Below are 22,556 nucleotides of genomic sequence, written 5' to 3'. Positions count from 1 at the left end.
AAATTTAGTATTTCTACAATATTTAAATATTAATAAATAATACAGTAAAAAAAATATAACAAAATAAAATGTATTAATAAAATTTTGATAAGAAGTTAGTTTTTTAAAAGTGCTTATTTATTAAACTAAATAAAAAAATATTATGTTAAACATTTGTAAATTATTTTAATTTGGAATGCTGAACAGCAGTTTATTTAAAATGATATATTACAATTCATCGTCAAAGGGATTAATTTCTGGATAATCTCCTGCTTTAACATACATAGATTTCACAAATGCACCATAGTTGGGTGGACACTCAAAGTAAGTTTTTCCATCGACCCTAAAATTTAAAAAACTGAATCATAGTATTTTTAATAAAATTTAATTTTGAGAATAAAACATTTAAATTAAACTTACGTTCCATTGTGTTTTCCTAAAGGTTCATCATACTGAATACCCAACCACATGCCAATTTTTTCTTCAATTTCACCAATGTATTTAATTGTGCCTCGTCTAACAGGCTGACCAGGAACACTAACTTCACATCTATCACCTACATTATATTTTTTTGCTTCTTCAATTTCATTTTCTATTTCTTTTTTCCGAGCTTCCAGCTTAGCAGCCATTTCTGTTTCATTATATTTACCCAACTTATTTTTTTGTAAAAATGATCTTACACTATCTGTTCTTTTATCATATTCCTCTTTGGGCAAATGAAATTTTTCTACTTTCGATAAGTCTTCAAAAGTTTTTTTTAAAGCAAATTTATCAATGACCTAAAAAATTTTAACATATAAATTAATTTCAACAAAGTCATGGTAGCAATTATAGATAATAGTTAATTGTTTTTAAATTGTTGTATCTTAAAACTATGTCAGAAAATGAAACGAAATAAACTTACGTGAAGGCGCATACCATTGTTTACGGCATACGATCCTAAAGAAGCACTGTCATTGTCAAGTTTTGCTATTAATGTGTCTTCTTTATCATATAATTCGAGAGACATTGTAGCAGCATTTCCTCCCGTTTGAAGTTCCATTTTCCCCTAATTTTTAAATGAAAAATAAGTTATTAACAATTTAATTTGTACAATTACCTATAGTCGGAGAATAATAATTAAAAATCTTAAAACATCGTGGGTAATATTTTTTTCTTTATTAATTAAATATAATACTTGCGTCTTTATTAACAACTTACTTTTAATTCAGCAATGGTAACAGAAATAGGAAAACGTCTCTCTGTTGTACAATTGTACTCATCCCCAGATGTGGTAATGATAAGACTAACAAAACCGGGAGTCACAAAATCCATAGTGTCAACCATTTTTTACAAAATTATTTTTGCATAAGTACACAAGCAATTTCATAAAATTGTGACAATTGAACTTAAATGTACACCATCAACAATGTGACCAACTGTGTATAATTAAAAATTAAAAGGAAGGTAGTGCTTTAATTTAACAAATTTTACTTTCGATATTTTTAATTATATGGATTTAAAGTTTTAATTTTATTTAAAAACAAAATCAAAGTGACAAATTATAAAAAAAAAATAAATAAATTTCAGTCAAAATTTAAATAAATAAAAAAAAACCAAAAATGTCTCAAATAAAAAAAGCGCTACTACTTTCCCGGCTTTACTACCAATATATATTCTATGCAGTTAGCAATCACTAAGCAATATTTGATTATAAACTTTTGTTAAAATTCTGTTTTATTTATTTAAATTTTAAGAATGCGCATTAGGTTATTATGGAAAAAATACTATTGTTAAAATCATACACCAAAAATTTATACGTCAATGAATTATTCTTTTGCGCCAAGTTTTATTTTATTATATCATAGAGTTACTATTTAAGTTATAGCATTTACTGTGGTCAGCTTTATTAAGGCGTAAGGGTAGAACATAATTTTATACTAGAACTTAAGAATCATGTCGTTAGGAACTGAGAAAGTTACCAAAAATGTTTTTCACAGGTTAAAGAATCGATTTCAAAGCAATTTTTTCAAATTGTAATACTCTAGTATGCTGCAAAAGTTACTCTTAACAGTAATTAAATGGACGCATAAAAATGGATAAAAAAAGTGATCAGGATTTGGTAAATGTTGATAATGAAAAGTTGCAAACAAGGCAAGAGGAAATACCGCCGGAAAATTCGACTGAAAATAAACCTGAAAATGTTAATTTTAATAAAGAAACAGAGAGCTCATTAACTTTATCAACTGAATTACAACAAAATATTCTTAATTACAATGGGGCCGTTGATAATTTACCAAAAAAAGATTTTAATAGCGAATGTGACAGTGATAATTTACAATGTTCTGAAACTGAAAGTGAAAAAAATAAAAATGAATTATTATTAAATATTCATGATAATGAAATTACAACACTAGTTACTAAAGACATGGAAGCAGAAAATTCTAATGTTCAAATAACTGAAAATAGTAGTAAAACTTGTGAAAAATTAAATTTTGAGAGTGATACAGCAGTTCAAAATAAAGGTGATTCCAGTTTTGAAAAAAGTAGTGAAATAATAGCACAGGAAAATTTAACTGAAAATGATAAATCAAAGGAAATTTGTGAAAATTTAAATATATGTGAAAACCAAAATAATGATTCTGTCAATCTTGAAGCTAATAGTTTTAAAATATCAGGTAATTTGGAAAACGAAAAACAGAGCCTAGAAAATGATGATTTAGGAGAGCAAACCATTGAAATAAGAAATGAAAAAAATAAATCTTTGGATTTTAAACCAGAAGAAAATCAAAGTATTGATAACTTAGAAAATGATAAGGGAACATCTTGCAAAAATTTAGAATTAGACCTAACTGGGATAAATGAAAATGAGGTAAATTCTTTAACTAAGTCAAATGCTTCAAGTGAAAATTTGTGTTTACAAAGTGATAGGCAAGAAATTTCTACAAATATAGACTCAGAGGAAACAAAAGACTTAAACAACTCTACTGTTACTGTTCAATTATCACCTGTAGTACATGCAGAAAATAATGATTGTACAAAAAATAGTAACAGCAGTACAAAGTTATCAGAAGATATACAAGAAGAAGAAAGTATTTTACAAAATTTTAATTCTAACAATGTGGAAGGTGAAATAAGATGTGAAAAAGAAGATGGAATTAATAATAAAAAAGATCATGAAGGAAATGATGTTATAGACCCTGAAATTGTCAATTGTAATGATATTGAACTTGTAGATTTGAATGAAGGGGATTTATCAAGAGAAAAAGATATTAATAGGATTGAAATTGATTTAAAAGAGAGGTGTTCTGTAGATGAATCTACTAATGAAGAATTTTTATGCGATATTTTAGAAAGCAGGGAAAATGCTAAAAATAAAAGTCAAGAAATACAAGTTAATTTTGATCCAATAGAAGATGTAATGGTCGAAGAAGTATATCAAGAAAATTCTGAAGATGAAAGCACAGTGGAAAATATAAACAAATTGGTGAATAATAGTACAAAAATTGAAATTGATGAAAACATTTGCATCATACCTGATAATTTTACATCTAAATCATCCTCTGATTTTTCTCAAAATAAATTATCTGCATCTGATGATAATGAAAATGGAAGTAAAAATAATGTTAAAAGTCATATTTCAGTTCTTAATAATGAAGAAATAAAAACAAAATTTGAAAAGAAGGCATCTGATAGTAATGAGAATTCGAAACCTAGACCTACTAGAAATGCAGCTAAATTGGCGGGAAATAAAATAAAATCTTTGGTTTTAAATGATTTTAATTCTGAAGATTGTAATAATAAGGTAAAAGGAGAAGAAGAGGATCATGCACCAGCTGAAGAATCTCTCAAGATGTGTGCTCAATGTAATGAGGTAAATAACTTATTTTAAATTTAAGAGAAAAACAAGTTTTAAAATCTATTAACTGATCCTACTTTATATTGTTAATATTTAGGTAAAATGTTGGAAGTTTTTAATGGTTCACGAAGGAATAAATCATTATTTATGCTCTGAAGTATGCTCTGAAGCTTTTTCTAGAAGTTGTCAAACTAATCAGTGTGTTTCCGGGAGAGAGGACAATAGTAGACAATATGTTAGAAAATGTGCCCAATGTTTAAAAAAAATAATGAATGAGAAATGTTTATTTTGGGAAACCATGGATTTTTGTAAAGAAGAATGTCTGGAAAAATATCAAATTAAATTAGGTTCCAATTGTGCAAATTGTAAAGAAAATGTAATTTCCAATAGTTTAGGAAAATATTGTGTTAGATTCGGTCATGACATTAAACAGTTTTGCTCTTCATCTTGTTTGGAAGAATATAAAAAGGGCTTGAAAGTTTGTAGTTATTGTCAAAAAGATATTTCAAATGGATTGGAAGGATTTTTGGCTCCTATCGGTGATAAAGGCCTATTCAAAGATTTCTGCTCTCAAATTTGTATGGAGAAATATGAGAAAATGAGTGGGAATTCATCTCATTTGGATGTTGCAGAACTATGTGCAGTGTGCAGCAACAAAAAACCTGTTAAGATAGAGGTAGAATTAGATGGTAAAAATAACAAACTGTGCAGTGAACCTTGTTTTGCTGCTTTTAAATTTGTCAATAATGTAATAGAAGGTAAAAGTGTATTCATATGTATTTTTAATATTGGTTCAACAGATTGTTAATATACAAAAAAAATTAAATTTTTAGGTCAGTGTGATTTGTGTAAAAAATATTTCGATCAAGCAAAGCATGAAAAATTTAGGGTGTTTTATAGTGAAAATCCACTATCGTTTTGTTCTAAAATCTGCATGAACGTCTACATACTGGCCAACAGAAAAATAGTACCATGCAGCTGGTGCAAAGTTAAAAAGTATGATTTTGATATGATCAGAAAGGTTGATTCTTTAGGTTTAACACTGATGATGTGTTCTCTTAACTGCCTTACTTTGCATAAATTAGCAATAAATGCATCCTGTTCAAGGCACGTCAATTGCGATTTATGCATGAATTTCAGTCCGGCACAATTTCATCTGACTATGCCTGAAGGCATTATTCGAAAATTTTGTTCCTACAATTGTGTCTTGGCATATCAGGTCAGTATCAAAGTTTTCATAAAATGTTTTCGAGATGACAAATTTTAAAAAAATTTAAATTCAGAAAAGGCATTTTTTTGTTGTTGTTGGAAGTTTAATGTGTAAATATTATTAGTTCATATAAATTTCTTATAGAGCAAAAATTCCCAATCAGCAGCCTCGGGAAATTCTGAAATTGAAGACGTTAGCTCTTTAGTCTCAAACGGAAATCTAAAACGAATTCTTTCGCGACCACCTCAAATTGAATCTCCTTTTCCCGTTATTTCAGCCGTGCAATCCTTGGCATCAACAGATTCCAATAGTTCTACAAAGATTTTTCCCACGTCAGTAAGTTCTTTTTATAACTTATTAATAGTTAGGTTTTCATTTTTTCTCAATTAATAGAAATGATAACAATAATCGAAATTTTTAGTTTCATTTTTCATAATGATTTTTTTATTTATAGACAACAGAAGTTGATTTGTCTTCTGAAACCAGTGCAATTTCTCAGCCGACCACGAGTCATAATTTAAGTACAACAAAGTCTTCATCGTCTCAAATTTACCAACAAATAATTACAAAACCTGCTCCTACGAAGGAAATGAAAAACAAAGCTATTTTATGCAAACCTTTTGGCCACACAAAAGGTATTTCTTGTCGTCCTCATCCCTGTATGAAAGAAACACAAACAGACCAAAGTTTAAACCGAAAGTTTCTAATACCGATTCCCGTACCTATATACGTGCCAGCTCCAATGTTTATGTTTTCAACTCCTTTTCCTGTTCCCGTTCCATTTCCACTACCAATACCCGTTCCCATATTCATTCCAACCACGAGGAATTCGGCAAAAGGGATATTGAAAGAAATTAAAAAAATTCAAGAAAAAATTCCTACCGATCCATTTGAAGCGGAATTATTAATAATGGCAGAAATGGTGGCCGAAGATAAAAAACAAGATCCTACCGATTCAGAAAGCGATGAAGGAAATGACGGAGACGAAAATGCAGAAGGTACATTTAGTCCTGAAAACGTGGATACCAATAATACTTTCGGGGACGATATGTTACAAATGGCCTTGAAAATGGCTTCAGAACTAGAGGAGCCTCCGGTAGATATGGAATCAGTTCTGACATCGAACACTATCACGACTAGTTCGCAACCTCCTGTCGATGCAAATAAATCATTGTACGGTCAGTATTATAACTCTTCAAACCTTAATAAATTTCACATTTTTCTTTAAACATTTTTTTATCATTAATTTTTTTAAAGTTTAGTACCAAAGAAATTATAAAAAAATATTTACTAATTTTACTTATTTTTAAAAATGCAGATCAGGTAAACGTTATGGCCATGAGCAGAGGTCGAAAGCGTTCTAGCCGAGGAAGTCGTAATAGTTCTGCAGGAACACCTAGTAAAAGAGGTCGACGGACCAGTGGCTCCGTGGATGTACCTTTAATATCTGCTCCTGAACCTGTCCCACCGCCACGAATCGAAGTTGAAAAACCTGATGCTAATTTATGTCTTAAGGTGACTGACCTAAAAAAAAAGAAATTTTTGTGTTAATCGATTAATTACAAAAAAAAAAAGCACAACAATACAATTTTATGTAAAATAAAATTTAAAATGATAAGAAAGGAAAAACATAAACTAATAATTAAATATATTTTTTTTTTAGTATACATTCGGAGTAAACGCTTGGAGGCATTGGGTTTTGCAAAAAAATGCCGAATTGGAAAAGGCGGCATTAACAAATAGAAAAATAAAGCTTTTCAAACCGGAATTATTGCAATTGACAGCAGACGAATTAAATTTTTCCCTCTGTCTTTTCGTCAAGGAAGTTAGAAAACCGAATGGGACGGAATATGCTCCGGATACCATTTATTACCTGTGTTTGGGAATTCAACAGTACCTTTTCGAAAATGGGAGAATAGATAATATTTTCACAGATTCTTATTATGAAAAATTTACAGATTGCCTGGATGAAGTGGCTAAAAAATTTGCAGCTTTGTACAATGACTCTCGTAAGTAGATTTTTATTTTTTTTACAAATATTGAAATAAATAAAAAATTTTCAAGTGTTTGTCACTAAACATAACGTCAATTTTTACAGAGTACATTGTCACCAGAGTGGAAGAAGAACATTTGTGGGAGAGTAAACAATTGGGTGCTCATTCGCCTCACGTTCTTCTCAGCACTTTAATGTTCTTCAATACGAAACATTTTAATTTAGTGGTAATTTTTTCATTCTCATCAAATCGAAACGCACCGAAAAATGTCAAAAGAAAAAAAATTAAAAAAAAAATTGTTTTTTTTTTTTTTGTTCACAGACCGTCGAAGAACACATGCAATTATCATTTTCGCATATAATGAAACATTGGAAAAGGAATCCTAATACGTCGGGAGTGGCTAAAGTTCCAGGATCGCGAAACGTCCTTTTAAGATTTTATCCCCCTCAATCAGCTTTGGGTATTTATTTATTTATTTTACCAAATTTCGATTAACATGCATCGTTATTTGTTATTAACATTTAAAAAATTCTAATGACTTTAAATTATTGATTTCATTGACAGAAGCTAATTCCAGAAAGAAAAAAGTGTACGAGCAACAGGAAAACGAAGAAAATCCTCTTAGATGTCCGGTCAAGCTTTACGAATTTTATTTGTCAAAATGGTGAGAATTTTTTTTTTGTTTTAAACCTCCTATTGTTTCCTGATACGTTTAATTTAAATTTTAAATTGTTTTCTATCCTAGTCCCGAGAGCGTAAAAACAAGAAACGATGTATTTTACCTCCTACCGGAAAGATCATGCGTTCCCGACAGTCCCGTATGGTATTCAACAATGGCTCTCGGTAAAGAACCTCTCATGAAGATGTTGCATCGTGTAAAAATGGTCAAGGAGATAAACATAGCTTTGCTCAGTTGTTAAAGCTCATAATAATAATAATAATAATATTACTATTTCAACTATCATATATATATATCTTGCCTAATGGAGTCATTATTAGTCAGAAAAAAAAGAGCAAAGATGCAAAAGGTTTTGAAAAAATAATAATAATAATAATAGTTTTTAACAGTAAAATAATTAATTATTTTTTATAATAAACCCTGTAAATAATTTTTTTTTTTTTCTTTTACCGTCTTTTTTAGCCTCTATAAAAAAAAAAAAAACTTGGGTATTTTTTATAAAATAGTAATTATTTTTAAGCTTTATCGAGTGGAAACGTGGAAATTATATATATATAAAGTAGAAAAAAAATTTTTTTTTTTTTTTATAAATTTACTTTTTATGAACGTGAATAATGTAATTAAAAAATGATGAAAACAAGTAGCGTTTGTTTTTTTTAAATTAAATTTAAAAAAAAAAAACACAGATAAGTGTTAATAAAAAGCCATAAATAAAATTAATCTGCATTTTTTTTTACTGTATTATAATTTATAATAAATAATAATATTAATGAGTAGAATATTTTTATAATTTTCAAAATGTGTCAAAATAAAGTTAATGTTAGATTTTATATGAAAATATTTTTCTTTCCTTATTAGTAGTTTATGGATTTGATTAAAAAAAAAAATGTTTAAATTTAAATGTTGTCGCATTTAAAATGAATACTTTGTCAGAATCGATCAGTATATTAATTTACACATTTTTTTTTTAAACAATTATAATTAGTATTGTTAATGTTAATTTTTTTTTTTTTTTGTTTAAATTTTAACTAATGGATAAAATAAAAAAAAATGTTTTAGAAATCGAGTAACAAAAATGGAGGAAATTTAATTAAAAATTTTTTTTTTTTTTAATGAATAAATAATAATATTTAAATACTTACTTACCTTATGAAATCCTGAGAATATAATATAACTGAATTGTAATTATTCTTATATTTGTTTTTTTTTTTTTTTTTGTATAGTTAAATTTAGTAGCAGTTAAATGTTAAATTTTTTTTATAAAAAAAAAAAAAGTAATGTTATTAAAAAAAAGCAATAAAAAAATACAATATTAAAAAAAAATTAGAAATAAATTTATGTTTTACCGATTATATCTATATATATATATTGTTTTATAGTTTAGTTTTTAAAAATATTTTTTTATAAATCTTCTTGATAATCTAATAAAATTTTTTTTTTTCTCGACTATTTACCTTAAATGATGGCCATTGCTGCAAATAAAGTAAATATATTTAAAACAATTGTTTTGTCGATTTCGATTGCGTTTTAACTGTTTTCTTCCTTTTTTCAATTTTTTGTTTCGATGATAGTGTTTTTAAACTTTCGCAAACTTCTAAAAATATATCTTTTTGTTCTTCTTCAGGTGTTGTTTTCCTATATTCATCCATTAAATCATATTCTTTCCATGGTTCAGCTACTTCCTTAGCTCTGATATAAAATTTTTCTGGAAGCTCGGGCAATTCTACTCCTTTCAAATTCATTCTTTCGTACCTCTGAAGCCAAGGCCTAGGATTTATTTTAACCTAACCAAAATACATTTTATATAAATCTTACAAATTTATTTTCATTTATTTATATCATAAATGTGAATAAATTATACCTTTGTTGTGTTGATGGGAACTGGTAATGTTTCATCTCTATAAACGGGTTGAAAATCAAAAGGGATTTCACTGTATTCATTGGGAGCATCTCTCAAATAAAATAATTCTTCATCGAGTCTTTTTTCCAATTTTAAAACTTCAATTTTTTGTATTAGTGGACTGTAGAGAGAATATAAAACTTCAACTCCAGTATTTTCAACAATGTTTCTAAGTATGAATTTAGATCTTAATCCTTGAAAATATTTCCAAATACATATCCCGACAAATTTTGTCAATTTTTCACTTGCATGTTCATTTGAAGAAGTAACGGCCATTATCGTGCCTACGTAAAATTCTGGTATGTTTATTGCACTCCTCCGTCGAATCATATCTCTTCTTTCTAATTTTTCTCTGATGGGATTTCTAAATTTTACAATTGGAGATGGCAAAAAGTCTTGGTAAACGTGTCTAAAATTTTCAAATTCGGGCAATGATTTCTGTTCATTTTCCTTCACGACCGTTTCATTCGGCACAGTGCTGAAGGGTTTCTTTATAGCTAAAATATATAAATAAAAAAAATTAGTAATTCGGTACATTATTTGACATTTAATTGATATAATAATCTTACCTGAAGTTGAATAAAGAAATTTATCTATTAATCGAGAACTTATACTGATTAAATAACGTTGATTTAATTGCATTTTAAAAAAAATACATAAATATAAATCTATTTTATATTAAATTCACAGCTTGTTATAAAAAAAAATTTTTGAATTGTTTACAATTAACGTGTCATTAGTTTTGAAAAGGCTAATTTTTTACTTGTAAATGCTGTACAATAATGTTTTTTTAACATGCCTTGTTGGTATTATGATAAAAAAGAATTAAGGAATACTCCATCAATTCAAGATGATATTGATTATGAAACTGAGTGTCGGTATAGAAAAGAAGGTGCGAGATTTATTATCAGAACAGGCACCAAAATGGATTTAGGATATAATACTATGGCAACTGGAGTTGTCTATTTTCATCGTTTTTATATGTTTCATTCTTTTAAGTACGTCTTTTAAATTTATTTTAAAGAATGGTTAAAAATGTTTTTTTCTAAAAAAAAAAAAAAATTATAAATGTTAAATATGTAATTGTTTTATGTTGGGTTTTGCAGAAATTTTCCAAGGTATGTTACTGCCTGTTGTTGCCTTTTCTTAGCTGGTAAAGTTGAAGAAACTCCAAAAAAATGTAAAGATATTATTAAAATAGCAAGAAGTTTACTGACGGATGCTAAGTTTCAACAATTTGGTGATGATCCCAAAGAAGAAGTTATGACATTAGAAAGAATTTTATTGCAAACTATAAAATTTGACCTCCAAGTTGAACATCCATATCAATTTCTTTTGAAGTATGCAAAGTGCCTTAAAGGTAATTTGTAACTTTTGATTTTTTTAAACCTATAATAACTTATCTGATTAGCAATTTAATTTTAAAGTCATCATGATTTATCACCTAAAATTTAACTATGAAAATTTCGTGTTAAAGGTAGAGCTTTCCAGGCATATGCTTACTCGCTTTACATTAATCTAGCAAATTTCAATTAAAACAGATTTGACAGAAGGTGCAATCTCCTTTAATTTTAATAATACATGATATCATCAAATTACTCAGCACGATTTAAATTATTTTGAAATTTCATTTTATGTTAAGAATGGCGCATCAAGGGGTCAACCATTATTATTTAATATTTATTGAAGTTATTTTTTATTTTAGGGGATAAAACAAAACTTCAAAAAATGGTTCAGATGGCTTGGACTTTTGTAAATGATAGTTTATGTACTACATTAAGTCTTCAATGGGAACCTGAAGTCATTGCTGTGGCACTTATGTATTTGGCTGGAAAACTAAGTAAATTTGAAGTTGTAGACTGGGTAGGAAGAACTCCGAAACATTTGTTTTGGTGGGATATGTTTGTTGAAGATGTTACAATGAACTTGTTGGAAGATATTTGCCATCAGGTATTAGATCTATATTCAGCTCCAGAGCAAACTGCGGCTCCAGATTCTCCTCCGTTGGTTCGTACAACAGCACTTAAAAAGGAAAGAGTGCTACCCATACCAACTGTAGTTTCACCAAGCATTTCTCAACTGACTCCATCTCCCTTGGGTATGTTAAATATACTACCAATAGAAATTTAAATTTTGTATTTAAATTTTATTTTTAACAAGTTATTAAAGTATTGATGTTATTTGTACCTTATTTTTTTTGGAAAAACTTTTTTACACTAGGTAAAGGTGCTAAACCATTGAATGATACCAAATTGCCTATTCAAGAAAAACCATTAATCATCAATGAAAATAGCAGCAGTTCTCAACATTATTCATACCAAACTACTTTCAACAATGCACCACCACCACCTCCACCTCCACCTGCTTCAGTTTATCCACCTTTTACTACAGGTGGACCGCCAGGGCCAGTGCCGAATGCAGTTACTGCTCCTCCTCCGCCCCCAGTAACTGCATTTCCAGCTGCATATCCTCCCCCTTCTTACCCTCCACCATCCACAAATCAGCCTCCTCCTCCTCCTCCTGCTTATTATCCTAGACAACCCCCGGCATACTTTCCTAATTAAGTAATTTTCACACCTACCACTGCCTTTTACGAATGGTTCAAATTTTTAAAAAGTTTCATTAGTTTAAATATCTATGTATAATATTTTTAAGAATTAATGGACATGTTTACAGTTTTACGTTAACAAATTATCCATTTTGTTGCCATGATTGTAAAATTGAAAAAAAAAAAAAATAAGTAAATACATTTTAATTATATGTAATTTTAACGTTAATTTTTCTTAAAAATTGAATGGTTCAGTTTGATAAATATTCTTTTTGTCGACGACAAACTTATATTTTTTTAATTATTTACAAATATAAAAAACTATGTATTAATAAGCTGTATTTAAAAAAAAAAGTATAACATTTAATAATGAATTTATTTCTCTTAAAAGACACGATTAAAAAACTTTAGGTATAAAAACTAATGAAATATATATATATATATTAATAATTTAGGGATAAATAAATATTGTGAATAATTGTGATAAGTTAATGTTAAAAAAAAAAAATATATATATATATATATAAAATAAAAAGGATAAGAAAAAAAAACTTGTAAAAAAAAAATTTTTTTTATGTAGCATTCTTACTAAGACATTGTAAAGCCCCTTTTATTATCTTCATGTAACCCTAACTATTAATATTTTAATTAGTTAAACTTTAATTAGGCAGTAATAACTATTAAATTTATATTAATAATAATAATAATTGAAATTCTATTGTACTCAAATTATATAATATAAGAGTTAATTTAATTTAAAAATTATTTCTAAACAATTTTATTTTAAATTTATACCTTTTAATTTTCATTTTGGTAAAAAAAAAAAAAAAATTATAGATTCTTCGAAATGTTAAAAAATTTAATTATTGATAAAAAAAAATTTTTTTTTATTTAAAAGTATATATTTCGAAAAAGATTTAATAAAAAAAAAAAAAAAAATTACTTTTTAATTTAATTTTTCATTAGTTACTACTTTGGTTTTACACTGTGATTTAATTAATAAAAATTTTATAAAATAAATTAAAATAATAAATAAAATAACTCACAAACTTCCAATATCTTTGTATCTTTTGAGTTTTTCCGGAAAGCTATCCTTAAACAAAACAGGATCAGCTCGAAATTCAACATCAACTAAAGGCATGTTTCCATAAATTGCAGCAAATTTATTTATGCAATGTGACCTTTCTACCATATGAGTTAAATCAGCTGACAACATTTCTGTATTAGTACATTCGGGACATTTAAATTTTTTCCTCGGAGTCACCTTTAAATTATTTCATATTATTTATTTGTTAAATGGAAAAAAAAAAAAGAAAAAATTTTTTGAAATAAAACTTACCTTTATTGGAGATTTTCTAGTGATGTTGGCAACTAAAAAATTCATTGCAATATCTTCACAATTCATGTGATTGTCTACCCATTGCTTAATGTCACCTGGCATGGCGGTCGTGTATAAATAATTCCAATACTATACAATAAATTATTTTAAATAAATAAAGAGTCTTTTGCAAATTAATAAAAAAAAACAATCAATCATTCGATGATTAGGGTAACAATTTCAAATACTAATTTCTTTAACAAAACAAAATATTACTTTATGATGAAAAGCTGCACCGGTTAAAACCATTGATATTTTATTCGTCCATTCGGATTCATACTTCCATTGTCCTGTATTATTATCCCACACATGAGTTCTAGATGGAAAACCTACAATTCGATCAGGAAACTCTCTCCAAACTTCATATCCAAATTCCAATTCATCAGGTGTAAGCATAACAATATCATCATCTATACTCAAAACAGCTTCCGTTTCTATTTGGTCATACGGATAAAAACGATTGGACAATTTATTTTCTTTTGTTCTTATTAATTCCATTGGTATTATCAATTTTGGCCAAAGAGATGCTAAAAATTTAATTATAATATGTTTATACCTATATTTATATAAATACCTGTATCTGATGTATGTAATTTAAATAAACTAACAAGCTGGTGGCTCTTTTTTTTGGTTATTCCAAATAACTAAAATTTTACTAAGACTCGGAACTTTAGACAGCTGTTGTATGAGTAAAAATAAACTTTCAACTCTGTCATAAGTTAATATGACTGCAGTAAATCCAGGAGCTCTAGGAGCAGTAAGTTCCAATTTCAAAGGATTTTTCGAACTAAGCTGAAAGTAAAACAAATTTTATTAATTTGATTATTTTAATTGTAAATTTTAAGTAAACTAAATGCACTGAAATATTAATGTAGCAAAAAGATTTTTGAAAAAGTGTGTAAGATTTAATTTTAAACACTCCATTAAATTTTTATTATTACCATTTGTTTTGGAATATTCCAATCTTCATAATGAAGTGAATTTTGAGGATAAACTCTTTGATTTATTATGTCTAAAGTAGTCAAAGTAATTTTTTCAATGGATTCAAAATATCTTTGATACAACCAAGTTCCTTGTTGTTGAAGTTCAAGTTTTTTATCATCGGAAACACTAGAAAGTTTTTCAATTAGAGAAGACAAATCACTTTCCAAGATTGTTATACTGGCTCTAAAAAAAATTATTATTTTACAAAAAAAAAAAAATTTTTTTACTTTCGCAATCACTATATTTACTAAGTAAAAACCTAACCTTTTCCAATCAATCACATCTTGAAAGGGTAATACCATGAGGTCAGCAGCTATGACTGGAATGCAACCAGCACTCAAAGATTCTAAAAGTGCTTGCTGAGCTAATCTTGCTCCTCTAATTATAATGCAAAAAGTTGCATGCTATTATTAAAATCAAAGTTACAAGTCGAAATTAAAAAAAAATTAATTATTTTACAAAAAAAAAAAAAAATTTTACCTTATAAATTATAAGAAATAATTATGTCACTAACCTGAAGAACTGATGGATAATTATATGCTATTCCTTGGTGACATCTGAATCTTGGATCTCCATTTTCGCATAATTCAAGTTTAACAACCCCAGATAAAGCTCCGAGTTCTCTTTCATAATCAGAATGTAAATTAGCTTGAGAATTAATGACAAACCATTTTTTTTCTTGAGATTTATTTAATGTTTTTATAGATTTAGCATAAGGACTGAATAAGGGTAGTGATATATCAAAACCATATCTAAATGACCAAGATGAAAAACCTGCTCCAGCAATTATGCTTTTGCCAACATTTAATTCTACCACTGTACTGTAATCAGGAGATGTTCCAGGAATAAAGTTCCATATCAAATGATTTTCTCCATTTCTCCAACTGCAATATATTTAGTATTTTTAACAATTTGTTGAAAACTTAAAAAAAAAAAAAAAGAAACTAACTGAGGAAGTGATGCTAAAACCTGTGAAACTTCTTTTAATTTAAGCTTGTTTTGATTCAAAGTATCAATTGAAGGGACTAGTATGCAAGCTTCATCTGGATTTGGTGAATAATATTTACTATTAATTATAGCCTTTAAAATTTTGTAGTATTCCAAGGACATCTGAGGCACTACATGCTCTGCTTTTTCATTTATGTAGGTTTTTAAAGGGTAGACATAAACCTGAATAATGTGATCTCTTTGACCACAACGATATATGTTGAAACAATCGTAATGAGTACATTTTGGATTTCTAGGTTCACCAATAGGTGAAGTTTTTTTAAGTGCAAGAACTGGTAGGTCTTTCCAATCGGTGTATAAAATTACTGGCTCATTTTTCCTGACTTGGGAAACTTTTAGTGGCAAAAAATGAAATATAGTTAGTAATGACAACGAAAATACAATTATAAAAAAAAGAAGGAAGAAAAAACTTTTATAACGATCGAGATGAATCGTTGATTTTGTTTTCATATCCAAAAAGTGTTAGCAAAAATAAAAATAAAAATTGCCAAATTATATCCATTAATTCGTAATTTTTACGAAAACTTTACAATTTCGAAGTTACACTGACTTTAAGATTACATACACTGACTTTAAGATTGCATACACTGACTTTCAATACTACCAACTTAAATTTAAATTTCAAAATAAATGTGACGTATTTCCTGCCGCCATCTTAATTCTATGTAAAATGCTGTGAATGGTAGCTTCTTGATTGATGTTAAATAAGGTAAGATTTTATTAAATTTTCTTATTAACTTTTGTTCCCTCGCTCTTGTAATATTTTATTTAAATAGTTTAAAAAGATTAATGTACTATAAAGCAACAATAATTTAGTAAAGTTGTTACTTAGTGATTAAAATTATTATACGAGGCATGTGCCATGTGGAAAAATTAATTAAAAGAATCATTTTTTGATGTAAATCAAAATTGAAATAGATTTTAGTTGATATTCATTCCTTCACTGCTTGTTTACCCAAAAATTATAAAAAATTTTCCACAGACTTTAAAGAATTCATCAAAATGCCTCAAAACGAGTATATAGAGAAACACATTAAATTACACGGACGTAGATTGGATTATCATGAAAGAAAAAGAAAAAAAGAAGCTCGTGAACCTCATAAACGTGCCGAAAGAGCCAGAACGTTAAGAAAATTGAAAGCCAAAATATATAATAAGCAACGTCGAAATGAAAAGATTCAAATGAAGAAGAAAATTAGAATGCATGAGGAAAAACTCACGAAGAAGAACACAGAGAAGCCAAAAGAAGGGGCTCTGCCACCATATTTATTGGATCGTAATATTCAAATGAGATCAAAAGTGTTATCAAATATGATAAAACAAAAACGAAAAGAGAAAGCAGGAAAATGGGATGTACCGATTCCCAAAGTTAAAGCACAGGCAGATTCTGAAGTATTTAAAGTTTTAAGATCAGGAAAGTCTCGGAGGAAAGCTTGGAAAAGAATGGTAACCAAAGTTACCTATGTTGGTGAAAACTTTACCAGAAAACCTCCAAAATTTGAAAGATTTATTAGACCTATGGCTCTGAGGTTTAAAAAGGCACATGTAACTCATCCTGAATTAAAAGCAACATTTCATTTACCAATAATTGGTGTTAAGAAAAATCCAAGCTCTGCCATGTACACATCACTAGGTGTCATAACCAAGGGTACAGTTATAGAAGTAAACATCAGTGAGCTTGGTTTGGTCACTCAATCTGGAAAAGTTGTATGGGGAAAATATGCACAAGTTACAAATAATCCTGAAAATGATGGTTGCATCAATGCTGTTTTATTAGTTTAAATAACGATTAAAATAAATAAATTTTGAAATGATAATGGTTTTTATTAAGACTAATATCCTTCTTAAATATATTTTATCAAATTTAAAAAAAAAGATGTTTCATGATTCCCATTTAAAAAAAAGTTAATTTTAGAAGTTGTTAATAATGTAGGTTTTATTTTATCTTTTTCATAGATAACAAGTTAACATGCAGATCTTCGTGAAGACATTAACAGGAAAAACCATAACCCTTGAGGTTGAGGCTTCTGACACAATTGAAAATGTCAAGGCAAAGATCCAAGACAAGGAAGGTATAAAAAAATTTACTCGAGTCTTTGGATTTTTCCTAGACCAAAATTTTCATAATAAAATTCTTAGTATTTAAATTCCACAAATCGAAATTTACATATTAAATTAAAAGACAATTGCCCAACTAGACCTTAGTATAACATAGATTACGCTTTCACTAAACTACAAAAAATCGGTCGTTCTTCCCTTAAATTTTTTACCCCTTTCCGTAAAAAAAAATTTTTTGAATTTTATTTAGGAATTCCTCCCGACCAGCAAAGATTGATTTTTGCTGGAAAGCAATTGGAAGATGCCCGAACCCTTTCTGATTACAACATACAAAAGGAATCGACACTCCACCTTGTTCTTCGCTTACGAGGAGGTGCCAAAAAGCGTAAGAAGAAGAATTATTCGACTCCAAAAAAAATTAAACACAAGAAGAAGAAGGTTAAGTTAGCAGTTTTGAAATATTACAAAGTAAGTATACAAAACCTTCATGTTGAATTTTAATTTAAATCCATCAAATTATTTTTATTAAAAGAAGAAAAAATGATACATTACCTTTTTTTCTTTTCAGGTCGATGAAAACGGGAAAATTCACAGGTTGAGACGGGAATGTACGTCTGAACAATGCGGAGCAGGAGTGTTTATGGCCGCCATGGAAGATAGACATTATTGTGGAAAATGCGGATACACTCTTGTATTTAATAAACCCGAAGAAAAATGATGATGATGATGATTTTTATTCAATTTAAAGTCAATAAAAAACTTTTAATATAATTGACGTATTGATTTTTCTTTTTTTTTTTTTTTGAACCATACCTGAAAATAAATTTAAACAAAAATTAGACTATAAATAAAAGCAGCATAAAAAAAAAATTATTATTATTATTTTACTTACCATATATATATATATATATATATATATTTAATCGTTCACTTTTATTATCATTCAGTATAATAATATAAATAATAACATTTAATAATACTAATAATAATAATAATAATAATAATTTTATTAACATTTATTAATTTATTTATATAATTCTATCTATAAATAATACATACAAATGGTAATTTAATACATTTACACGAATAAAAACAAAAATACATAAATATTTATTTTATTTTTTTATTTTATCATTTCCGGTACGAAATAATTAATAAACTTTCCAAAAAATTAATTATTAATAAATAAATATTAATTAATTATTTATGCAACCGATTCGGAGTACATAAAATTTTATTTTTGCTGCTTTTCTTTTAAAAGGAATTAATTTAAATAGTCATTTTTTTCTCAATGGCGGGAAAACGATTTTTTTTTTTTATTAATGAACATTGGGATGATAAATAATAATAATAATAATGATAAATAATTATTCGGTTTATGTATTCCCTATAAAAAAAATTTTAAAGGACAAAATTTTTCGAAAAAAAAAAAATAATAATTACAAATCAGCAAAAGCTGAATATAAATTTAACTCTAAACTATAATTTTTTTAATTTAAATATCACAATTTAATATAAAAAATTTCAAATAATAATAATAATAACTAGAAGAAGGTTTTTTTTTTTTTACATTAATTAATAATGGTAATAATAATAATGATAAAAATTAATATACTTCAAAAAAAAAAAAAAAAATTTCCATAAATAGTATTAATTGCATAAAAATTAATTCCAAGATTTTTTTTTTTAAAATTCGGGAAGTAAAAAATAATAATAATAATAATTTTTTCATCATCCCGGATATTTTGAAAGGATATTGGGATATAATTTAATTTATATAAAAATTTCGGATTTTAATTTTCCGACTTTTTATTAACGAAAAAAAAAAAATTTTTTTTTTTTTATTAAAAGCACCATGGAGATTCAACACATCCGTTTTTTTTTTTTTTTTAACGGATCGGATACAAACCTAAAATGAAACCTGAAAAATGATGATGATAATGATGATGATCACGATGATTAATAACAATAATAATAATAATACATTCAATAATGATTTATCAAATATACAAAAAACAAAAAAGGAATGAAAACAAACAAAAAAAAAATAATAAAATAAAATAAATAAATAAATAATAATAATAATAATAATAAAAGCCATAAAACAATTTAACAATTATAAATTATTGCGTTATGAAACGCAAAAGGGGGCGGGGCGGGGGGCGGGGAACACATTCCAGTTTCGGAATAAGATCCCTCCCACCTTAAACAAAAAAAATTTTCATCGAAAATTTGTGCGTTCAATCAAATTCAATCATTTTGTTATAAACAATTCGATGAAACTTTAAACAAAAAAAAAAAAAATTCCGGAAAACTCGTAACAATTTTTTTTTAAATAATAACAATAATAATAATTTTTTTCGACGTATTTTTTTATACATAAAAAATATTTCTAAAGGAGGAACGTTTTAGCTACTAATTCGTAACTTTTTATTAATTCAATCCAATTTATTATTATTATTATTATTTAAACTACTCCGTTGATTTTTTTTTAGCAAACTTGCTAAAAAAACGTAATTCAATGAACACTTTCGTTTACCTTGGAAGAGAAAATTTCACGTTAAAAAAAAAAATTTAAACCGCAAAGGAAAACAAAAAAAAAGGTATTTTCAATGGTAAAAAAATATTTTTTTCAACTTTTTTTGAAATCATCAAAAATAATTTTTCTTTTGTTTATAACATCTACTTGAAGCTCTGATTTTTTTTGGTTAACTTACTCCTTCTTCTTCTTATTCTTTAAAAAAAATAATAATAATAATGATAATAATAATAAATAAATAAATTTTTTTAATTTTTTTTTTTTTTTACCCCCCCCAGGGTTGAATGAAAATTTTTTTTTTTTTTTTTTTTTTCAACCGATTCTCGTTAGAATAGACTAGAAATAAATTAGCCAAATTTAAATTTTCTTTCTCTCTCTCTCTCTCTCTCTCATTATAATTCTTCCTTATTTACGAATTCGTCATTGGGCAATTTGATAGCTTTTTGCAATTCGTAAAGTGATTCTTCGGCTTTTTTCAACAATCCCACCGTCGAGTGTATCACTTTTTGCCATTTGTCTATTTCTAATTTTCTTATGTTTTCTTGTATTCGCAACACTTCCAACCATTGATCGCTGTTTTTGGGTTGTTGCTCTTTGAGCAACTCCATATCGATGTGCCAATAATTGTGTTTCGATATTTGAGTGAAATCTTCCAGGAGCCAAAGTTTATAATACAAAAGACCGTTCAAAACGACGAGGATAATTACGATTGCTATTATTATACCTAAAACTAAATTCCCTCTTCCCTCTTCTTTTTTCCGCGTTCCTAAAAAAAAAAAAAAAAGTTTATTATTATTATTTTTTCTCCGTCTTTCCCGTAAAAAAAAAGACAAACCTTTGTTAAATGTTGGACTCCTCGTTGACGATGGTAAATGATCCACGGGTAAACGTACGGGATTATTTGATATTGCACGATGCCGTCTCCTGACTTTTCTTCCTTTCGATTTATCACCACCTTCGCACTCTGCCAGCAGAGCTTTGACTAAAGCTTCATTGTGATCCTTTAAACTATTCCACGTTGTTTTCTCAATAATATCTAAAACAATATGATAAATTACAAATCGCGTGATGGTAATAATAATAATAATAATAATAATTACATGTTTTTCTTTATACAAACTTTTAACAAATGCCCATATTGATTTTTTGTATTTAAGTTGACCGTATATATTTAAACTTGTTTCCTTTTCGCTAACTTTTTCAAGGCAATAATGCATCAATATGTAAAATGAATCAGCGTAGGGAATGCCATTATTTACAATTTCGTCATCGATTGAATATAATTGACCGGATACACTGCAGGGTAACATGACCTAAAAGAAAAGAAAGTCATCATCATCATCATCATTCGTTTCCAATAATGTTAAAGTAAATTCAAGTCAAGTTAATTGTGTGAACCTGAGTTTGTTGAACGTTAGCAGATTTGGGTGCTAAAGCTTGACCCACAGTTACGACCATGGAAATCGTTCTGATTTTTTCACCCGAATCCGAACTTTGTTGCCAAGATGATGCATTTATATCCGTCGATTGCCTCATCGTGTGAAATTCAAAGAAAAATTTTGAATTTGTAAACATTAGAGTAAATAATTGATCAACGTTTATCGGCAAGATTATACTTATGGCATGACGTCCTTCGTGACTCGAAGAACAAGATGTCATAATTTTTTCTAAAAAAAAAAAAAAAACAAAAAATTAATAATAAATTTTATTTCGTCATGGATAACAAAAAAAAAAAAAAAGAATAAGGTATTCGTGTTTTTCAACCTCCAATCGTTGGATTGATATCAGACTCGCTTGAATTATCACTCATATCCGTTGGCATTGTATCGACTCCCATTTGCAAAGGTGATGAAGTCCCATTTGCCAAAAATGCCTAAAAAAAAAAAAAAAAAAAAAAAAAAAAAAAAAAAAACAAAATTAGCAGGCATGTTATTTATATTTTAATTTAAAAACAATTTTTTTTTTTTTTTTTTGTAAAAAGACTTATTATTATTATGTTTTTTCTTACAATTAAAAAATCTCAAATATCTCAAAACTAAAAATATAATAATCTTAGCTGAGGAAATTATAATTATTCTTTTGTTAAATAAAATATTTTAAATAATTCATACTATTAATAATAATATTAAATAATTTATGCTTGTAAATATATATATATTTAGTTTTCAATTTAAAAAAAAATTAGTTTTTTATTTTTAATAACTAAACCTGTAAACTAAAAATAATCAATCAATCAATCAATCAAATATTGGAAAAAGCATAAAAATTTTCGTTAAATTAAATTAAATTATTGAATAAGTTCTTCTTCTTCTTATTTGTTTTTTTTTTTTTTTTTAAAAGAAATTTTTGCAATGGTTCCATTAAATTTTATTAAATTAGTAATTAATTTAAAAAAAAAAATTTAATTATTATTATCATTATTATTAAAAATAAAAATTAAT

At 27.0% G+C, this 22,556-nt stretch overlaps 7 protein-coding genes and 1 non-coding gene across 8 annotated transcripts in view; 4 read left to right on the top strand and 4 right to left on the bottom strand.

The window, feature by feature from the left end:
* Positions 1-207: 207 nt before the first annotated feature.
* Positions 208-1,305, bottom strand: Phum_PHUM488480 (tubulin-specific chaperone B, putative; the record flags this gene model as incomplete). Its single annotated transcript, XM_002430461.1, has 4 exons — positions 208-322; positions 400-758; positions 884-1,027; positions 1,180-1,305. 4 exons carry the CDS (start codon positions 1,303-1,305, stop codon positions 208-210), a joined length of 744 nt encoding a protein of 247 aa, XP_002430506.1.
* A 748-nt stretch (positions 1,306-2,053) lies between these two features.
* On the top strand, positions 2,054-7,941 carry Phum_PHUM488470 (woc protein, putative; the record flags this gene model as incomplete). Its single annotated transcript, XM_002430460.1, has 11 exons — positions 2,054-3,832; positions 3,915-4,575; positions 4,651-5,036; positions 5,172-5,363; positions 5,482-6,205; positions 6,346-6,542; positions 6,691-7,036; positions 7,126-7,247; positions 7,343-7,481; positions 7,586-7,685; positions 7,767-7,941. 11 exons carry the CDS (start codon positions 2,054-2,056, stop codon positions 7,939-7,941), a joined length of 4,821 nt encoding a protein of 1,606 aa, XP_002430505.1.
* Positions 7,942-9,193: 1,252 nt separating this feature from the next.
* On the bottom strand, positions 9,194-10,137 carry Phum_PHUM488460 (mitochondrial 50S ribosomal protein L19, putative; the record flags this gene model as incomplete). The annotated part of the gene is made up of 2 exons (XM_002430459.1): positions 9,194-9,484; positions 9,562-10,137. The coding sequence occupies 2 exons, from the start codon at positions 10,135-10,137 to the stop codon at positions 9,194-9,196; spliced, it is 867 nt and encodes a 288-aa protein (XP_002430504.1).
* A 258-nt stretch (positions 10,138-10,395) lies between these two features.
* Positions 10,396-12,164, top strand: Phum_PHUM488450 (Cyclin-K, putative; the record flags this gene model as incomplete). The annotated part of the gene is made up of 4 exons (XM_002430458.1): positions 10,396-10,598; positions 10,707-10,960; positions 11,306-11,698; positions 11,821-12,164. The coding sequence occupies 4 exons, from the start codon at positions 10,396-10,398 to the stop codon at positions 12,162-12,164; spliced, it is 1,194 nt and encodes a 397-aa protein (XP_002430503.1).
* Positions 12,165-13,190: 1,026 nt separating this feature from the next.
* On the bottom strand, positions 13,191-15,968 carry Phum_PHUM488440 (Exostosin-2, putative; the record flags this gene model as incomplete). Its single annotated transcript, XM_002430457.1, has 8 exons — positions 13,191-13,412; positions 13,488-13,616; positions 13,743-14,053; positions 14,135-14,318; positions 14,468-14,693; positions 14,775-14,914; positions 15,025-15,394; positions 15,460-15,968. The coding sequence occupies 8 exons, from the start codon at positions 15,966-15,968 to the stop codon at positions 13,191-13,193; spliced, it is 2,091 nt and encodes a 696-aa protein (XP_002430502.1).
* A 552-nt stretch (positions 15,969-16,520) lies between these two features.
* Phum_PHUM488430 (TGF-beta-inducible nuclear protein, putative) lies at positions 16,521-17,300 on the top strand (the record flags this gene model as incomplete). Its single annotated transcript, XM_002430456.1, has 1 exon — positions 16,521-17,300. The coding sequence occupies one exon, from the start codon at positions 16,521-16,523 to the stop codon at positions 17,298-17,300; it is 780 nt and encodes a 259-aa protein (XP_002430501.1).
* A 253-nt stretch (positions 17,301-17,553) lies between these two features.
* On the top strand, positions 17,554-17,643 carry Phum_PHUM488420. Its single transcript, XR_009833540.1, has one exon. It is a non-coding gene; the product is annotated as a microRNA, putative (microRNA).
* Positions 17,644-20,507: 2,864 nt separating this feature from the next.
* Positions 20,508-22,556, bottom strand: part of Phum_PHUM488310 (uncharacterized protein) — a gene marked incomplete at both ends in the record, with an annotated part of 5,053 nt that continues 3,004 nt past the window's right edge. The window contains 5 exons of the mRNA XM_002430455.1: positions 20,508-20,881; positions 20,951-21,151; positions 21,236-21,428; positions 21,514-21,782; positions 21,880-21,988. Coding sequence (XP_002430500.1) covers positions 20,508-20,881; positions 20,951-21,151; positions 21,236-21,428; positions 21,514-21,782; positions 21,880-21,988 — 1,146 coding nt within the window. The remainder of the gene's footprint in view (positions 20,882-20,950; positions 21,152-21,235; positions 21,429-21,513; positions 21,783-21,879; positions 21,989-22,556) is intronic.

Source organism: Pediculus humanus, genomic scaffold (genome assembly GCF_000006295.1).
Source record: "Pediculus humanus corporis 1103172108258 genomic scaffold, whole genome shotgun sequence".
Lineage (NCBI taxonomy): Eukaryota > Metazoa > Arthropoda > Insecta > Psocodea > Pediculidae > Pediculus > Pediculus humanus.
Note: the sequence above shows the minus strand (reverse complement) of the source record. Positions and strands in the feature narration are given on the sequence as shown.